Genomic DNA, 19,778 nt, shown 5'->3' with positions numbered 1-19,778 from the left:
AACTTTTTTTTTTTTTTTTTCCTTAGAAATGACCAGTTCATGATGGCGTGAGTGGTGTTTCTCCTTCGAGGCACAGGCGAGTTTTAAGGGCACTGTGTGGCTGGTAATGTTTGTCATCAGCTAAAAGAGCTGCATCATTTTGTTGAAGGCTCTGAGGTACAGAAATAGTTATGTGGTAGGATACCAAGACTATAAACATTTCTGCTGTGCTAGTGCTGATCTTGTATCTGCCGTGTGCATGTCTGATTGGGAAATCCAGTTGTACAGCCTCTCAACTCTAGGACTGGGAGTGGCCTGAAATAAGTCTCTGCTTCCTAGTGAGGCTTTGAAATTTGAACATAGTAAATCACGTAGGCTTTCCAATTTGATTATTTAATTTGTGCGTTAGTGTGCATATGTGCCAGATCATTTTATTCCATGATTTGGTTATGATCAAGTTCTGCTAATTTCTTTAGAAAGTGAAGGCCTTTTCAAGGAGCAGGATCAGTGGTGATGTTCAAAGTTGAAAAAAAAAAAAAAAAAAAAAGTGAAAACTGTATACAGAATTTCAGTATATATTTACTGAAACTTCATAGTATTTATTCTGTCTTCACTTTTAGTAGGCTTAATAGACTTCGTCAACTTCCAAAAAGATGCTTACTTCAATTGTATTGCACTGGGGTGTTATATAGTCTGAGTTCAGACTGATGTAAATAATATGAACCTTTTTCTTTAAGGATTTTTCATTTTGTTGTTTTTTTTACTCAGGCTGACAGTTTTGGCTTATATGTTTTTCCTTAAGTGAATAATTAAACTTTTGAGGACAATGTGGAACATGTTTCTTAAAACGTCTTAATTACATTTGACTTTTCCGAGCCCTCTGGAGGAAGTTTTCATTTTACTGAAAAGATACAGCAGTTTTTAGCTTGCTATATGGTAAGGAAAAAAAAAGTCTCCTTTTTAACTTAGGAAATTTGTTAGTGATGTAATTGTCAGAAAGGAAATATGAAGGCCTACTTAGAAAAACAATATAGTTTATATCTTCCGGGCTTTTTATCAAAAAGGTTAAACTTAACTGAGACAGATTAGAAACTGCTTTGGTTTCTCCTATATGACTTGCATATGACTAGTAATAGAAATGATAATATTTCTGCACAGCACTTTATCAATAGGCAGCTTAGAAATGCCAACTGTATTTGAAATACTTGGATATAGAAATACACTTGACTATTAGCATGATTGAGCGAAAATAACTTAAGTAGCATTGCTATTTATACACTCTTTTGGTGCATAAATCTCTTTACAAAAATTACTTCAAAACATAATTGCTTTGAAAAAACTTTTAGCAATTACCATAACTTAAATAAACCCTTTCCTATTGCTTCATAGAATTTTCATTTCTAAATAAATGGATCAAAACTATGCCAATTGAATATTCTAGTAATTTATTAATTAATAAATTGGTTGTTTAATTATTTAAGCTCATTTTAAACTGTTTCCTGCCACTGCAATTTTCAGACCAAATTTATTTTTTCTGATTAATTATTGTGAAGATGATTAATTTTAAGACTGTAATGCTCATTTTAAGACTAAAGGATTCAGAGTAAAATATTTTACAAAATAGTAGAATATACTTCATGTGAAACTTTTAAGGGGTGAACGATATTCCCTTTCAAGTCAGTGGACGCAGGAATGAATGCTTATTCAGTCAGTACTAACCTGCCTGGATTCCTCCTTTGGGCAAGAAGTTGGAAGGGACCCCTCTGTATCTGGCGCTGTCATAAAACTCCCTCTGACTAGGGAGGAGGAGGAGGAGGGGTTGTTTTTCTGTGCAGGTAACATCCACCTGCTACTTCTGGTCTCTCATGGAGACTCTTTCCCCTGTAGGCAGAACCCCTTAGAAATACATGAGCTCAGTTTCTCCTTGTTTGGGTAGGGTTTACACATCTGCCAAGGAGACTTTAAATGCATCAATTAGGGTATTTTACACTTAAGTTTAACTCACTGCTGTATCTTTGGCCTGTTTTGGTGGCATAAATTAGTAGCTTAATTTAACACCATCAGATTTTAAAGTCACCCGATGAATCCTCAAGTAACGTAGATACTTTATATGTCAGATGTACCCTTGAATTCCAGTCTTTGGGAATGACTCTTCAGGAAGGTGGGAAAGTTGAATCACCCTGGAATTAGGGTAGGGGTGAATTACCCCAAACTTCCGTGTGTCTCATAGTGGCGTATAACTTATTTTTCTTCATTCATGTTCTGCAAAAGGAACCTTGTGTTACGGCTGTAAGAAGTACAAGACAATAAGAAATCAGACTCTATGTATTTCTAGAGCATTGGGCTGCTTAAAAAGCTTAATTTGGGGAATTAATTCTGAAATCTCATTTCTCTCAAAAATGAGTGAAACACCTTTTCCCACTTCATATTAGGTGCAGGTTCGTTCTGAAGGAATCAAATAATATACTTACTGCAGTTTAAGCAGTTCCTTTGTCCTTTTGTTGTTTTTTGCTGCTCTTTCTGGGAGACTGATTTGATACTTTTTTTTTTTTTTTTTTTTTTTTTTTTTTTTTTCCTGTGAAAAGCATCTTTTTTAACCGGATCCCATGCACTTAAAATAGTGAGAATGGGAAGATCATCTGTGCTAGAGACTGCTGCAGGAAGTGTCATTTAAATTCCAGGTGATTAGGAGGATGTTAAGGAGTAAAGGAATTCAAGTAGGAAACCTGAAAAAAGGATTGAAAAACATTAAAAAGGCAGTGTAGAAAGAGAGAGAGTGTATGAGAGTTGAGATTCATATGCAGACAGAAACGTTTACTGTTTGAAATAGATGCTATGCAAGTGAAATGTGTATACACATGAAAGAGCATTTAAGGTAACTTTTACAGAATCTAGCATTCAATGTCATTGAAGATACCAAAAAAGTAATTCCAGAAGTTTTACATTATCTTCCTTCAGCAACTATATTTGCTTCCATTTTTTCTAGTTCTTTTTAAATAAACAGTTCAAGAGCTCCATCTTCTGGTTTAAGTTATTATTGTAAAACCCCATTACTTTCCTTTTCTATTAAGTAGCACCTAAACATCCCATAAAATTATGTATATCTATTCATACCTTGTCAGTTTGCAGTGCTTAACTTTTCCAGATACATTTGTTCGGTCGCCTTCTGATAAACTTTAAATACGTTAAGATTGTTGTTTTCAGTTTTTCTCTCATTAATTTATTTGCTTTTGGTGGATTACACGTTTCCTTTCCAATTATAATATATAAATCAACTTGACAGTTGAAAAAATATTTATGGACCATTTGGACAGATAATAGTGTCAGAAGAAATTTTAAAACAGGCTGTTTTTCAGGTATGATTTATAATTTGCCGCAAATCAGTATGCTTTTATTAAAATCAAAGCATGTGCTGGTTTTTGTCAGTGGGGAGTCTGATCATGTTCTTTTGGGAGCTGAATTTTAGTGAAAAATTAGTGTTGTTTGTAACAGTGCAGCAGAATTCTAAAAGACTTAACGTAAATATTCCAGTGAGAAAATTTTAATCCATTTTGGTTTTCAATGAAAACCCTCCAATTCTTTTAGGAGGTCTTTGTGAAAAATGAAGTTATTTGAAAAATTTTTCTTCTCAAAGTTGTGGAAGTGGTACATAGTGAAGAAATACTGCAAAGTAATCCATCATATATGAGCCCACTTTTATGATTATCTTCTCTCAGTTTTTTTACTTTTATCAAAATTTTATTTCTTCCTACTTTCTGAGTATTTTCAATGGCGTACTCTGCTTACATTCTGAAATGACAAGTACAGGCAGTTCTTTTAACTTACCTTGATTAACTTGTCTTAATAACTGGAGAATCTGCCTTGCTTTTGTCTTCTGTAACAGCTCTGTAGAGAAGTACAGTGGCCATTGGTATAATAGATGAGGGGAACCGCTGATTTCCCATTATTTCTTAAATCAAGATAAATTAAAACAAAGCTTGGACTCGACACCATCACTCTCATTGCTGCCAACAAATGCCTTAATCTATAACCAGTTTACCAGAGTGTTTATTGTTGCTTTTAGTTTTTGAATATTTAACCTAAGTTAGCAACATGCACTGACCTGGTGCCACATAATTATGTATCTCATCTTCATAAAATTGCTACTGATTATATGTTCAGTATTTTATTTCTGTCTGTTGTATTCAAGACTTTCTGTTCCTTTGTTATTCACTTTCTTTTCCAGATTCCCCAAAATAATTCGAAATCACAAGCATGCTTTAACTCCCAGTAACCCATGTTCTTTCCAAGCAGGAGGTGGAGACAAAGAACACGAAATGCTGAGGGGGTCTAATAGCCATTGTTACTTTTAAGTTAGCTTCTGTTCTGTATCTCTGGAAACTCTGTAAAGAGAAATTCAGATCTGACTTGTACTAAAATGCCCACCTGAAAGATACATCGGTTTTCTTTCAGAAGCCTTGTATATCTTGCAAAGCTTTGCAATCTTTATGAATATGTTTTTAATTTTTATTTGCAATAGAAGAAATGCCAATTAAAATAGCCATAAAATATCTTGTATTTAATTTTATGGGGAAATTAAGAAAATCACAGTCATGACAGAATCCAAGTTCATTACTTCATTAATTGTTCATGTACAAATTGATTGACACCTGGACTGAGGGTATCATATCAACGCAGCTAAATTTTATCCACATTTTGGACAGTACCTATCTCCATTTTCCCCATTATGGACAAACTTAATTTAAAATGTGACAGTTCTTTTGTAAAACATGAATATAATTAAAACTAAATCTAAACTTAAATACTGTTTAGAATAAGGATGCTTTTTGCTGTATCAGGCCTTTGCCTTTTTTTTAATTGCCTTAATAGGAGTCACTTGTTGTGTAAAACATTAGGCAGATACTACTCGAATTAGGCAGATATTAACACCCATTGAAGAACAAGTCTATTAAAGGGTGTAGATGAACCTAAAGTATGCTGCTTGCTTTTTCAGATAAATTAAGTAGTTGTATTAATGTCATTGTTTTATCTTTTAACAGTTCAACCCTCAAAGAGATTTTGAAGAAATGCAGGGTCAAGAGACAATAGCTTAAAAATAGCGGAATCTGTCTTATTTCCAGGTATTTTTCTTTAAACAGAATTTAAATTTTAGTGAACATACTGTTTTTACCAAGAAAAGTCCTTCTCTATCATATCTCTTGTTGATGAATTGTTTTAAACAATTTTAAGCGGTTTAATTAATTACAATTCTTTATTGACTTACGTATACTTAATAGGCCATTCCAGAGAATGTATTTCTGTCATTGGAATTTTTTAAAGGTTTTTTTTATTCTTACTTATAATTTTTATGAAACCAAGATAATTATTTTCTGTAACTGTTACAACAATAACGACATTCTGTGGGCTCCTCTGCCTGGCTGTAGGACTCTTGCTCCAAAATACTGCTTTCTTCCACTGCAGGGATTCCAACCTCATCTTACTTGTTATGTACACAGAACCTGAAGCTTCAAGTTTATGTAATATTCTATGAAAAAAAAAAAAAGAGTTAACCATTAATTTATTTCTAAGTTAAATCCATCTAACTCCAGAGTATAATATTACTGCTCATTAATTAAAACAATTATTGGAAAATCTGAAAATTAAAGACCAGACTATTCCTCATTGGTATATATTTACTCATGTTGCTTTTTCTGTAAATGCACATTGCTGGTTTGGTTTTGGTAATACTCTTCCCCATAATTTTCTCCATGTGTGTTTTCCAGTAACAGCTTACTAGTAGCATATCTAGAAGTGATACTTGTGTTTGGGGGAAAGCTAAAAGACAATATTTTTTGACCTTTTTTGGTACAAATTCTTAGATATATCTATTTTTTTCCAAAGGTGAAACAATTCTGGGAAATAATTTGGTTTTATGGTTTCTCCTAGTAGTTTATCTTATAATATTATCTAATCTTAAGTAATGGCTCTGAATTGTTTAAAGGTTCATCCTATTTATGTACTTTTTCTCTCATTCTGACTCATGTATGTAAACATGGCTGCTGCTTGAATGGCAGAGGGCAATTTCAAAGTTAGAAGGCAAGATTAAAATGTTTTATCTCAACTCTGTTTCTAAAAAATTTAGTATTAATAAAGAATGTTTCCATCTTCTGTGGGACACACCATTGTGAGTATACCAGATTTGGCTCCGGTGTTCTTTTGAGATAATGGGCAACATCTCTATTTTGAGACTATTATTTATTTTTTTTTTTTACCAACATTTGGTTAAATACAATCTTCACTTTTAAAATCCTGCAGTTTTAAAATACCTGACATAGATAGTGATCCAAAAAAGATCATTTAAGGTAAAATATTTTTGTAATGGAGAGAATATGAACAGATAAGAAAAATAGCAAAACACTTTAATTAAAAGACTAAGACTTTATTTTGAAAGCAAGAAGAATAAGGTTGTACCTGGTAGACATGTTTTCAGCCATTGTTTTATATCAGATGCTCTTCTGTATCCTATGATACATGCTTGTCGCTGCAGAGACAGACAAAGCGACACACACTCACATGGGTGAACAAGCGGCTAGGTTTTTTTATTACTAAAAGCATGCATTTTTATATATTTCAGGTGCCAGAGTTTCACAATATAATTGGTCAAAAAGTTGTTTTTAACATTCTCATTGGATAACCTTTATCAGTTTCTCCCTGCTTGCTTCATCCTGCTATGTAGTCAGCAGCTCCTTGAAAGTTATTTGCTTGAAGCATGGCTTCCCTATCTCAAGAGTACACCGGAATCTTGTCAAGGTCAAACTCCTCTTCAATCAGGTTATTGGCAGACCAGCTGCCTTCCCTGACACATGCTTACAAAACTGTCATGGAAATTAACAGTGGTAGAACAGACTTTACCATCTTGGCAGGTTATGATAATAATGACACCATAATTTTGTTACTTTTTAGAATGGATATCTAATTTTTTTCCATATTACTATATGACGGAACAAAGCCACTTTGAGGAAATAAAAGACAAAATGTGAAGTGGGAGAGATAGGCAGTGTATACAATTTTGTACAGTTGAAATACATACTTTGCTCTTTATTGCAATATTAGCTACTGTAAAATACTGATTATTAGCTGGGATGGATATACTGATCTTAAGACTATCAAAATTCTGAAGTTATTCTTGTGTATTAAATGCTATATCTAAGTCTTTATTCTGATTAAACAACTTAATATGGTAATGTGAATATAAGTGGCTTTTAATTTTTTAATGAAGGTGAACAATCATACTTGGAGAGAAGAGAAAACTGGTGGCATTACCACCAGTTGCCATAATAGAAAAGTAAAAACTTTACCTCAGCATTAATCCTTTCCTGCAACAAATACTTAAACTGTTTTCCACTTGCAGAGAATCTGAAATAGTCAGTGGTAAGTAACATTGTGGTAGTTTGCTTATTTGATTAAGTTTAATTACTAATCACGTTCTCCAAATCACAAATGTTGTAGCTGTAATATTTTATAACAGTTGTAGCTTTTCAGTGGCATTAGGGAAGCCTGACACAGAGCATGATATATTCAAGTTTAGATCTCACTAGAGTGTAAATATCTATCATCCCATACTTCTGAAGAGGAGAAATGCTTTGCAGAATGTCAGTGGGATGGAAAATAAACCAAATTGTGCATACTGAAATCCTGCACATTATGGAAGTGATTATGCCTACATCAATTGTAGTTTTTAGAAACAATTGATGATCTGGAAGCACCTGTATGCTACAAATCGCATACAAGACAGGCATACCTGCTTTACTGTGGGAAACAACTAAGTAAATCCTTACCTATCGCATAATCTCTGAATCAAATGATAGACAGCTCACCATTAAGTGAGCTACAACACTAAACCCTTTTTAAGCAAATACATTATGTATTGGTAAAAGACAATTGGTAATAGAATGGAAAATATAAGCTTTCAAGTCTTGAGTATCCTGGACCAACATACTGCAACTTCACGCTCTCCAGGGGTGTGCTGGACACCAGCTGAGACAGAACAATGCAGAAGCCTGTGCTCGTGAGAATCTACTAAGTGACATAATCCATTTGGGAGGATGTTACAGTGCTCTGTTCTTGTTGTTTACATAGCCAGAAAAGCCTAGAACTAGAAAGAATGATCTTAGTTTTATTTTCACAGAATCACAGAATCATCTAGGTTGGAAAGGACCCTGGAGATCATCTAGTCTAACCGTTAACCTAACACCGACCCTTCCTAACTAAGCCAGGTCCCTCAGCGCTGTGTTGACCTGACTCTTAAACACCTCCAGGGATGGGGACTCCACCTCCTCCCTGGGCAGCCCATTCCAACACCTAACAACCCGTTCTGTAAAGAAATGATTCCTAATATCTAGTCTAAACCTTCCCTGGCACAACTTGAGGCCGTTACCTCTTGTCCTATCTCTTGTTACTCAGTTAAAGAGACTCATCCCCAGATCTCTGCAAACTCCTTTCAGGTAGCTGCAGAGGGCGATGAGGTCTCCCCTCAGCCTCCTCTTCTCCAGACTAAACACCCCCAGTTCCCTCAGCCGCTCCCCGTACGACCTGTGCTCCAGACCCTGCACCAGCTCCGTTGCCCTTCTCTGGACACGCTTGAGTCATTCCATGTCCTTTTTGTAGTGAGGGGCCCAAAACTGAACACAGGAATTGAGGTGTGGCCTCACCAGTGCCGAGTACAGGTATCAGATCCCTTCCCTGTCCCTGCTGGCCACGCTATTGCTGACACAAGCCAGGATGCCATTGGCCTTCTTGGCCACCTGGGCACACTGCTGGCTCCTGTTCAGCCGGCTGTCAATCAACACCCCCAGGTCCCTCTCTGACTGGCAGCTCTCCAGCCACTCCTCCCCAAGCCTGTAGCACTGCTGGGGGTTGTTGTGGCCCAAATGCAGCACCTGGCATTTGGCCTTATTGAAACTCCTCCAGTTGGCCTCAGCCCATGGCTCCAGCCTGTCCAGGTCTCTCTGCAGAGCCTCCCTACCCTCGAGCAGATCAACACTCCCACCCAACTTGGTGTCATCTGCAAACTTAATGAAGGTGCACTCAATCCCCTTGTCTAGATCATCAGTAAAGTTGATAAACAGGAGTGTCCCCAAAACCGAGTGACTGGCCGCCAACTGGATTTAAAACTCCACCACAACCCTTTGGGCCCGGCCATCCAGCCAGATTTTTAACCAGCAAAGCGTGTGCCCATCCAAGCCTTGAGCAGCCAGTTTTGCCAGGAGAATGCTGTGGGAAATGGTGTCAAAGGCCTTGCTAAAGTCAAGGTAGGCAACATCCACACCCTTTCCTTCATCCAACAAGCAGGTCGCCCTGTTGTAGAAGGAGATCAGGCTTGTCAGGCAGGACCTGCCTTTCATAAACCCATGCTGACTGGGCCTGATCATCTGGTTGTCCTACATGTCCCATGTTGTATGATGGTACTCAGGATGAGCTGCTCCATCAGCTTCCTGGGCACCAAAGTCAAGCTGACAGGCCTGTAATTTCCCAGATCATCCTTCCGACCCTCCATTTCTGGAGAAAATAAACCTGATGTGTATTTGGTATTTCATTTTGATAGCAGAGATAACAGAATCAGTCTCAAATCAGAACTCCATTCAAGGTCATTGCTGAACCGGTGTCTTGAAATTTTTATAACTCACTGTTAGGATACCACTGATAAATACTTGATGCTAATGATAATTTTTTTCAGCCAAAGTTTATGTCAGGCTGAATCACAGCGGTCCATGTATTTTATGTCTGACAAATCATTTGTGAAACATAGAACTGATTGACACAGTATTTCAGTGGAATGGACCACGTGGTGGTATTTCTTCAGGTAAGGATTTATTTTCTTACATATTCCTCCCCACCCTCTCTCCTCCTTCCTTGCTCCCCCCAAAGAAGCATGAGTGTTATAAAGGTGGGAATGTAAATGGAGAAGTAACTGAGATACATTGTGTTTGTATGTATATCATGTAAATTAACTTTCACTTTTCAGAAAGGAAGGGGTGGGATAACAAAACTAAAGCACATTTGCAGGTCTCTAGGGAATGGTGCCATCTCTAAAGAGTGCTAGGTGGAGCAGGGCATGTTGGGTTTGACAGAGGCTGAGGATGACATTCTTTGCAGCACTGAGACAGCTGGGAGCATTCTGTGAAGAGAATAATAGGATGGTGGGCGGTGATCTATAGCCCAACTGCCTGCTCAGTGACAGGCTACCTTCAGATATGAAGTTGCTCAGGGTCTTGACCACTTGAGCTTGGAGAATCTCTGTCCTTGAAGATTTTCCATCATTTCTGTGCAACCTGTTCCTCTTGATATTTTATTTTCAATCATAATTTCCCTTATTGCCACGTCATCATTGTTGCTTCTCCTTTTGTGGTGTACCTCTTAAAAGGTATGGGTTATTCTTCCCTGTATTTCCCCTTAGTTAGTGAAGGACTGCAATTCTCTCCTTAAACTTTTCTAGCGTAAAAATTTCAGTTTCCTTTGCCTCTTGTCCTGTGCTTCCAACTCCCTAATCATCTCAGAAACCTTCTTGTTGTCTTGCTCCACTTTGTTAGTTTCTGTCTTGTACTGAGGAGTCAAAATTGGGCAGAGTGTTCTAGACTGCCCAAATGAAGTGATTATTCTCTCCCTCCTTAGCACTCACTTGACCTGATGGGTATACAGTTGCCAATGCAGCCCAGTATACAGTTAGCCTTCACTGCTGCAAAAGTATGCTTCTGATCTGTATTCAGTTTAAAATCCACAAGGACTCCCAGGTACTTTTTTTGCAGGGTTGCTCCCAAGTCATCGGGTGCCCAGTAGCATACATTGTTGCTCTTATTTTGTCCCAGGTGCAGGACTTTGCATTTGTCACTGTTGAACTTGATGAGTTTTCTGGCAGACTGTCATTCAAGGTCCCACTGAAGGGCAGCCATGTCCTGTTGTGTAGCAGCCCCCCGCCAATTGCATGTCTTTGGCATACCGAACGAGGAGGCATTCAGTCCTGTGGTGTAGGTCAGCGGTAAAGATGTTAAGCAGTTCTGATGCTTTTATCAGCCCTTCAAAACTGGCTGTGAGGTAGACCAGTCTTCAAAATGATGATGCAGACAGATTTTCATCCATCTTTCATCTAGTCTGTATGTCCGCAGCTGGGCTATAAGGATGTGGTGGAGGACCATATTGAAATCCTTGCTAAAGGCTTTCAGTGTCTATGACATCTACTGCTTTCTCTTCATCCTCAGAAGCAGTCATTTAATTCCAGAAGACACTCCAGCTGGTCAGCCATGATTTGCCAATGGCAAAATGATGCTCCCTGTTCTCAATCACTGTCTTGTCATTCAAGCATTTGGAAATTACTTCCAGCAGTTCTATCATTTTTGAAGGGCCTGAGGTGAGGATGGCTGAACTGTGATTCCCTGAGTGGTCTTCCTTGCCTAGTTTTATGATGGATGTATTTTTTCTGTCTTCCTGGTCATTGGGAACCTCATCACCATCAAAATAGACAACGGTCATTATTAGCTCACTCATCATCCTCAGATATATCTCATTCTGGTGTATAAACCAGTATATGTCCAGCTCACTTAAGTAAGGGTCTAACACTACACTTCTCTCTCCCTGTAGCATCTCCCCTAAACTGTGGTAGGAGTTGGAGCAGAGCTGGAAAGCAGCCTTTGCTAGGAATGAGTGAAACAAAGGTAGCGTTGCATACCTCAGTATGTTCCATGTCATTTGTCACTAGGTCATTTAGCCCCATTCAGTCTGGGGCCAACATTTTTATTGCCCTTCCTCCATTGCATGTGTTTCTGTTTGTTCTTCACATCCCTTGCCAGTTTCAACTTCTAAAGAATCTGCTCATGGAGAATTTTAAAATTCTTTTTCAGAAAGATGCTTCTAATGAAATAATTGTCCTAGTTTGCTGATATGGCATGAAACCCCCAAATCATTGTTTCTGCATGGAGTATGTTGGGCTACTTGTGCATATGTTATTTTTCTCATATTGCTTAAAGATCATGACTGGCCCATCAGCAGTATGTTTCCAAGTCTGAGCAGGAAGATCAAGTTCTGTTTTTTGTTTCCTTCCATGTAGGTCTCATTTCACCTTTAGTGTAATTCCATTTTTAAAAAGAACAATAAGCATTGTGATGAATTTATAAAACTGTTTAATTTTTTATTTTAGTTTACACTTTGGGCTATGAACCATTCTTTTTTTTTTTTTTTACAATGGTAGTGTTTCCAAATCCTATTTGCTCTCCTCTTAGTCTATACTAGTGTCTATCAGAACTCTGTCCTTGGACTCGTATTTTTGTGTTGCACAATCTGAAATACCATTTACACCATAGTGATTTTTCATTCTTAATCCTCTACGTGCCAACCTTCATAGAGAGCATTTCACATTTACATGTTATCTAACACTACCCTGTGTTTTTGCTCTGAATCTGACAACAGACTTGGCCCTGATAATTTTTAGCATTTTTTGCTTCAACTGGTATTGGTAGTTTTGCTTGTACTTAAGCCCGTGGGCTGTGTTGTTTTACACAAAACTGCTAATCTCCCTTGGGATGGATATATTCTGGTTAGCTGAGTGTCCTGCATTGTAACTGGTGTATTTTGATGCCCAGTCTGCGATGCATGACAGACACAGTATCAGGTGTATTGTCATATGTTTAAGTGCTGAGCTTAATTTGATCATACAGAAGACAACCTTCTGATTCACAATTAACAAAAATTGCCCCTTTCGCTCTTCTGGCTTCTGTTTACTCAAACTGCAGTTTCAACAGTGTAGAACAGAAAACCGTGAAGATGTCAAGACTTCTTCCAGTTGATAAGTTTAAAGCTCTTCAGGCAGGTTGCTTCAGTAGTATCCCAAGTTGTTATGCCAACCTTTGTTCATTAGCAAAAAAAGCTATAGTGGTAGGGGTTCTTGCCTCTGTGGCAACTTCAGTGTACCCAAATCATCAGCAGTGGGGCAAAAAATATTTCAGTAAGAGAAGAAAACTTATGCTTTCCTGACATAACTTTCTATAGGGATGAGAGAGGTTTAAGAAAAAAATATTTTTTAAAAGTGGTAATGAGAGGACTTCAGCTTCAGCCACCACAATTTTTGATAAATACAACAAAGATACTTCTTGGTATCCTAGGGCTGTTGTCCCCCCCACTTTTTTTTTTTATTTTTTTTTTTTTACTCAATGAAAGTATAACCAAACAAAAAGCTACTAAGTTTCTAGCTCATTAAATGTTTGCTATGTAAAAGAAATTGATCACTTGGCCTCCTTTTAGAATGGGTGTAATCCTCTCTAAGTGGTAAAAGTTATCTGAATTTTGGTGTGACTAGTTAGTCTCTAATATCTGTCCTAGCAAAACTCTATAACAGTGGGAAATTAGGATTCATAAACAATGCTTGATGTATTATTTCATACTCTTTCAGTGTGGTTGTAAGAAAGAAAATAATTTCAGTGGAAATGTAGAACTGTGAATCAAGTTTTAGGAAGGACTAACAATATACTGCTTCTTGGGACACTTCAAAATAAATGCAAGTATTCAAGCATAAAATTTGTAGGAAGAGAGCCTACCTCTCATTGTACTGTCTGTCATAGAAAAATCAGATTCTCTTTCAGCCCTTGACACACACACTATGAAGGTGGTTTGTGACCCTAAAGTCTGTCTGGCTATATACATTATACATCATGACTACAGTAAAAGCTCACAAAGATCAATAAACACTTCTTTCTGTAGCCATTAAAAACCAGTTCTGTTTCTTGAACAAGCAGTTTTGTTCACAGATAGTTCCACTCATGTGCAGTTGAAAGAGTAATGAAAAATTAAATACTGCACAAAATGTAATTTTAAATCATTACAACTTCAAAATTAGCAAGTCATTTTTCTTCACTTAGCACAGTGACTTTTCTGTACTAAGATCTGGAAATTGTACTTTGAAGTTTTTAAACAGCTGTTGGGCTGGTTGGGAAAAAGGGGTTTTCAAAATATATTTTTAAGTGGAGGAAAAAAACTTCAAAATAATTGCTTCTTATATTCTAGATCTTAAAATTTTACTGCGTAACACAGCATTTTTGGTGGTGTTCTGAACAGCTAAATAGAAGAGAAAAGAGTAAACATTTAAATCTTTACTGACAGATTAAAACATTAGAATAGGCCTGTTCTAGTTTGGTGAAAATGAACCTAGGAATCTGGACGTACAGGAAAATACTGCTTTTCATACACACTGCCACCCATCATATGCATAGAAGGAATATTTGTGTTGGAAGATTGTAACTGTCCTTTCATAGGACTGAAAAAAGTGTGCACTATAGTTCTATAAAACAAAGCAACACTAAATACCTGCACTCAACCTCTCAACTACAAGCTAAACCCCAGATATTCTAAAAGCTACTATTGGTATATCAAACGGTTCTTTGAAGAGGGAAGGAAAGAGAATCAGAAGAAATATGAAGCTGCTTTTAGTAGATATCTGTATACTCCTGCTATCCTTACAACTGATACATGATTTATACATGTTTCCTGAGGGACTGTCAGAGTCATGTCTGTACTGCAGAACAGTATGTTTCATTCCTAAAAACATTTTCAGGTGAACTCAAGTTTATTATATACCGTGTTATCTTTTGCTTCTGTACATGCGTAATTATTTACTGAATTTACCTATTGGACATCTTTAGATATTGCATATTTAAATTTGAACATGCTCAGTAGTTTAATCTGAAGATTAGAATTTATGATCTGGATTGACAGCTGTTTTTAAATCTCTGAAAAACCTGTTTCTGAAAAGCCCATTGGTCTGACTCTGCTGTCATTTAATTTTGTTCTTAATATAATATTTCAAAATACAGAAGATGCTCTGCTATAGAACTGGTCTGAATAAGAGATGGGGTGGGAGGATGGGGAGTAACTATTTTTTTGCACTGAAAGAAATGGAAGGAGAATCAATCTGTTGGCTTTAGTAAACAGAGAAACTGAAATATAGGAACACTTAGTTTTAAATATAATTATACAAGTGTATAGAAAATTAAGGGATTTAGTCTCTGTAAATATTCTCACAGGAATAGCTCTGTTGGGCATCTTTCTAATTCCTGAGGATCCTGGAAAATTTTATAGCTTCCTCTCTTAGCATAAATTTAAAAACCTCTTCTATTCTGTTTTAAATCATGCCAGTTTTCACTGATTCCAGGGAACCTCTGAACTTGATCACATTACTTTTTGCCCATCATGAATGTAGGGACAAAAACTTACAGGGAAGTGATCTTACCCCTGTACTCGGCACTGGTGAGGCCGTACCTCAATTACTGTGTTCAGTTTTGGGCCCCTCACTACAAAAAGGACATTGAATTACTCAAGAGTGTCCAGAGAAAGGCAACGAAGCTGGTGCAGGGTCTGGAGCACAGGTCGTACGGGGAGCGGCTGAGGGAACTGGGTGTGTTTAGTCTAGGGAAGAGGAGGCTGAGGGGAGACCTCATCGCCCTCTACAGCTACCTGAAAGGGGGTTTCAGAGAGCTGGGGATGAGCTTCTTTAACCAAGTAATAAGCAATAGGACAAGAGGTAATGGCCTCAAGTTGTGACAGGGAAGGTTTAGACTAGGTATTAGGAATCATTTCTTTACGGAAGGGGTTGTTGGGCATTGGAATAGCTACCCAGGGAGGTGGTAGTGTCCCCATCCCTGGAGTTGTTTAAGAGTAGAGTCGACGTAATGCTGAGGGATATGGTGTAGTTGTGAAGGGTCAGTGTTAGGTTAATGGTTGGAGTAGATGATCTTCAAGGTCTTTTCCAACCTAGATGATTCTGTGATTCTCTGAAAATGCCTTCTGTGCAATAGAGGCATATTAAATCATATAATGTAATTCACATCACATTTTGTGATGTGAAATCCTGCTCACCTGTCTGAGTGAACTTGCTGGAGAGGAATAACATGGAAAAAAGATTAGATTTAGGAAAAGGGTGGATAGCTTTATCACTTAAAAAATTTTGTTTTCAAGATAACAGTCTGTTTACTGAACCTAAACTCATGTGATTAGGCAGTATTCATCCAAATAATCCTGTGGAGCAAGGCATTTTAAGTGTGGTTTCTTTTATAACACTAGGAAAAAACCCCAATGTGACAGGCTCTTGATTTCATGATCCAAAAGAAGATACTTTACACACAGACATAACAATAATAGAATTAATGGTTACTATGTAAAAATTCTGTTCTTTTCTGGTATATGAAGCATTTATTATTATACAATTTTATCTTACCTTGAATAAAGTCAGTGACTCAGTCCATCAGAAGAACACTTTACTTTCCCAGATCTTCTGATGTACTTTCAAAAAATGCTTGCGACCAGATCTCTTCACTGGATTTCCAAGCTTTGTCTTTTACAGACTTCTTGTCATCTTTGCAGTTCAGTAATGCATTTTATAACTATAGCAAAGCTGTCTGTGATATAGCTCAAAGGTGGTCCAGCTATCCAGTCAACTAATGGTGTTGTTGCTTTTGGCCCACACAGGGCAGTTGCATACACCAAAGATCAGAACTATAATAGTTCTTAAATCTATGCTGTTTTTCTGATCTTATGAATCTGATAACTGTTGCAGTATACAGTAGCAAATAACATCCTAGTTATTTGGACTATTCTAGACTTAACAGCCAGAGTAGTTCATCATCAGATTAAAAACCTCTTAATCATCCAAAAAATGAAAGACAGTGTGGCATTAATCTGAGAGCCTAGGTTTATATGGGATCCCAAACCATTCTTGTCAAAGAACTTGCACTTTCAGTCTTTCTAGTAGTACTCTTTTACTAGCACTTGATTATTATTTTTTTTTTTTTAACACAGTGATATATATGACAAAATTAAGTTAATTAAAAGCCTAAATGATTTATTGAGGAACAAAGTTGTCCTACACCATCCTGCCAAGTATGTAAACAGATGCACTTCAATCAGGCTATCTTTTTCTCAGTATCTTTCTTAGAATCGCATACCAGGAAGATCAGCATGCATCTACAGTAACAAGTTAGTTTGAATAGGAGTGTGGCTTTGAAGTGAATTGCTTGATTGTACTCACTTAGCACATTTTGTTTGAATTGTGGTCTGGTCTTTGAGTGCACAAACTGGATTCATTTTGGATAAAGCTAATGAGAAAGATTTGCTTTGAGAAATAATTATGCTCAGTCTGTAAAATCGGATTAGGACTGGTCTGAAGTAAAAGCCCTAAAATGTGTGTAGTATAGACCTCATGTCTTTAGCATTGATTTTTTCAGTCTAAAAATACGCTGCTTTTGCACAACACTAATTGTCTAAGCTTGTATCTTCTACATAAAAGGTCTAAATTATTTAGGATGTTAAAAAGAATTTTGTCTGACATCTGAAAATGGAAACAAAAATTCATTCTCAAAATATTTTATGAAAAAGAGTATTTTACCTTGAAATCTACTACAGTTGATTCTGATCTAGTGATTCCCAAGGTTTTCTTTGACAGCAAGATGGGCTGCATGCTACTGTTTGAGAAACCTGTTATCTATATTGTTACTGCCTGAGGACTTTTCAAGTCAAGAAACAACTCATCAGCTGTCATCTTGTAACCCACAGGCGGGCTGCTTGGGACAACTGTATGGCTCATTATCAGTGCACACATTTGACCTTAAGCAGTTCTTTCCTTTAAAAACCTAGTTAAAGAGCCATGCTCATGATTTATCTTTTGAAGTAGGATCGTACTTCCTGTTTGCCTTGAACTAAGGAGTTGTGTTGAGTTTGGCCACTATAACAATGTATATCAGAAGGATTATTTTACAATCTTAAACATACATGATTCTCATTTTGGCATATACATAGAATTTTTTGGAAGGTCTGTTATACAGTACTTGCTTATCTTGAACTTCCTGTCTTGCCTACTTTGAAGTTTACTGCATGTTAAACACCACCAGCACCTAATTCACGAGGCAATTCCTGAAGACTGAAAGCTTAGTAATCAGTTTGACTATATAGAGGTATAAAAAGATATTTGTCTGTTGGAGAATGGTTTGCAGAGAGCAAGGCCATGGGTCTCTGCAGGAGCTGATTGCAGCCATCTGAGGTAAACAAAGGAAAAAACCCAGGGTACAGTTATGCTAACAAAGGACTGTTAACAAAGAGAGAAACTGAGGTACACAATGGCCTTGAGTATGATGGTAAAAACAACCTTGGGAAAGAAGGCAGGCAGAAGAGGGAAGATGTTGTGACATACCTGAAATGCCTCAAGGGGCTGGGATATTATAATGTAGCCTTTTACATGTATCCAATAGATTTGTGAGTAGTATGCATGGTTATTGTAGAGTGCTTATATAAGGTGTGATTTCTTTCAATAAACTTGAAGCTTGCTCTATCATTCACATTGAATCGACTGTTTGCTTCCTCCATCCTCCACATTTGTCCACTTTGTCCCTTTTTTTTTCCTTTTTTTTTTTCTCTTGGAAGTGGTTATTGGAGAGGACAATAGATGCCTGAGATCAAATAAAGTCTGGTTTCTAGGACTGCTTTGTCAACCAGTACTTAAAAAACCAGCAGCAATAAGGCATATTTGTATAATGCTGAACTGAGACACCCAATCAGCTTCAGTTTCTGCGTCCTGTGCCTTCAGCATAATCCAAAATATTATTATTTTGTGCACATCTTAACAGTAAATAACCATTTGGATCCTTATTTTCTGCATTTTCTCATGATGACAACTAAATTTATTTAATTATTGTGTTTACTAGAAAACAGCAGTGTGCAAATATCACCAACGGGAACTTTAACACTGAGACACTTCAATTTGGGTGGAGTTTACACTTGTTCCATTGTTTATAATCTAACAGCAATGCAACCTGATAAAAAAACTCATAATAAAATATATTTATGGTAAATTATCAGTCCAGGTAAGTGTGTTGTTGCCTTGAAAAAGTTTTATTTTTTAAAATATGTGTTGCTATTTTTAAGTAAGTAGGCTTATTTAGAATTTAATTTGCAGAGATAAAGACATTCTGTTCCTCTGGGAAATTGTTTTTAATATTAGTTACTACCAGGCAGTTCATTTAAAGTCATTTACAGAGCCTTAAATGAAGCTCGGTGTCTGCCTGAGAAACTTATCAATACGGTTCGTCTTAAAAAAGAAACATAAAACATAATGAAATGTAACGAATAGGCAGTAATCCTTAATAACATTAAGATACCATAATTTTAAATGGAATTATTCTTTATGAGATTAGCATAGCCATATGGATTTATTTCACATGTTAATGCCTCAATTATGACCTGATCATGTTTTTAAAGTACATATCATTTAACAATGTAATATTTGTAGCTTATTCTTTCCTGTTCTGATTACATTTCCTTCTGTCAGCAGGTAAAAAGGCTTTGATAAAGTGAAAGATTGTAAAGGCAACATAATTTATTCATTACTAGCTCTCCTTTTCTTCTTTAAAGGGTATTTTATTCTTGTGGAGAAGCAGGCAAGAGCTCCTATTGCCTTCAACAGGAACTATATCTGATCTTGAATTTAAAATGCGTACCAGTGCTCATTTAAAAACATGGTAGAGCACAATAACCTAAATTAAACTCTGATGTAAATTAATTTCACTTTGGCACAGTAGCCTTCATACAGAATAACCATGCCTTTAGCAGCTAACTTGCTTGACAGAAGTGGAAAGGAGGAAGTTTATTTGAAACAGTTTTGGTGGAAAAGGTTACAGTTTTCAGTAATGCAGGCTTACATTCTTCAATAAGGATCACTCTGAATGTCAGCATAGAAAATTCAAGTTTCAGACACATATCCAAAGGAAAGGAAATGAGGGAGGCAAAAGCAA

The 19,778-nt window shown here is 36.8% G+C and overlaps 1 protein-coding gene across 1 annotated transcript in view; it reads left to right on the top strand.

Annotated features, from left to right (window-relative positions):
* Positions 1-42: 42 nt before the first annotated feature.
* Positions 43-19,778, top strand: part of ZPBP (zona pellucida binding protein) — a 32,788-nt gene continuing 13,052 nt past the window's right edge. Inside the window, 4 exon segments of the mRNA XM_026841393.1 lie at positions 43-47; positions 5,044-5,099; positions 9,695-9,820; positions 18,693-18,851. Of these exon segments, the coding sequence (XP_026697194.1) occupies positions 43-47; positions 5,044-5,099; positions 9,695-9,820; positions 18,693-18,851 (346 nt within the window).

The sequence above is a fragment of the Athene cunicularia genome (genome assembly GCF_003259725.1).
Source record: "Athene cunicularia isolate RWA chromosome 2 unlocalized genomic scaffold, athCun1 chr2_part1, whole genome shotgun sequence".
In the NCBI taxonomy this organism is placed as follows: Eukaryota; Metazoa; Chordata; class Aves; order Strigiformes; family Strigidae; genus Athene; species Athene cunicularia.
The sequence above is the reverse complement of the archived record's forward strand: the minus strand, read 5'-3'. Positions and strand labels throughout refer to the sequence as shown.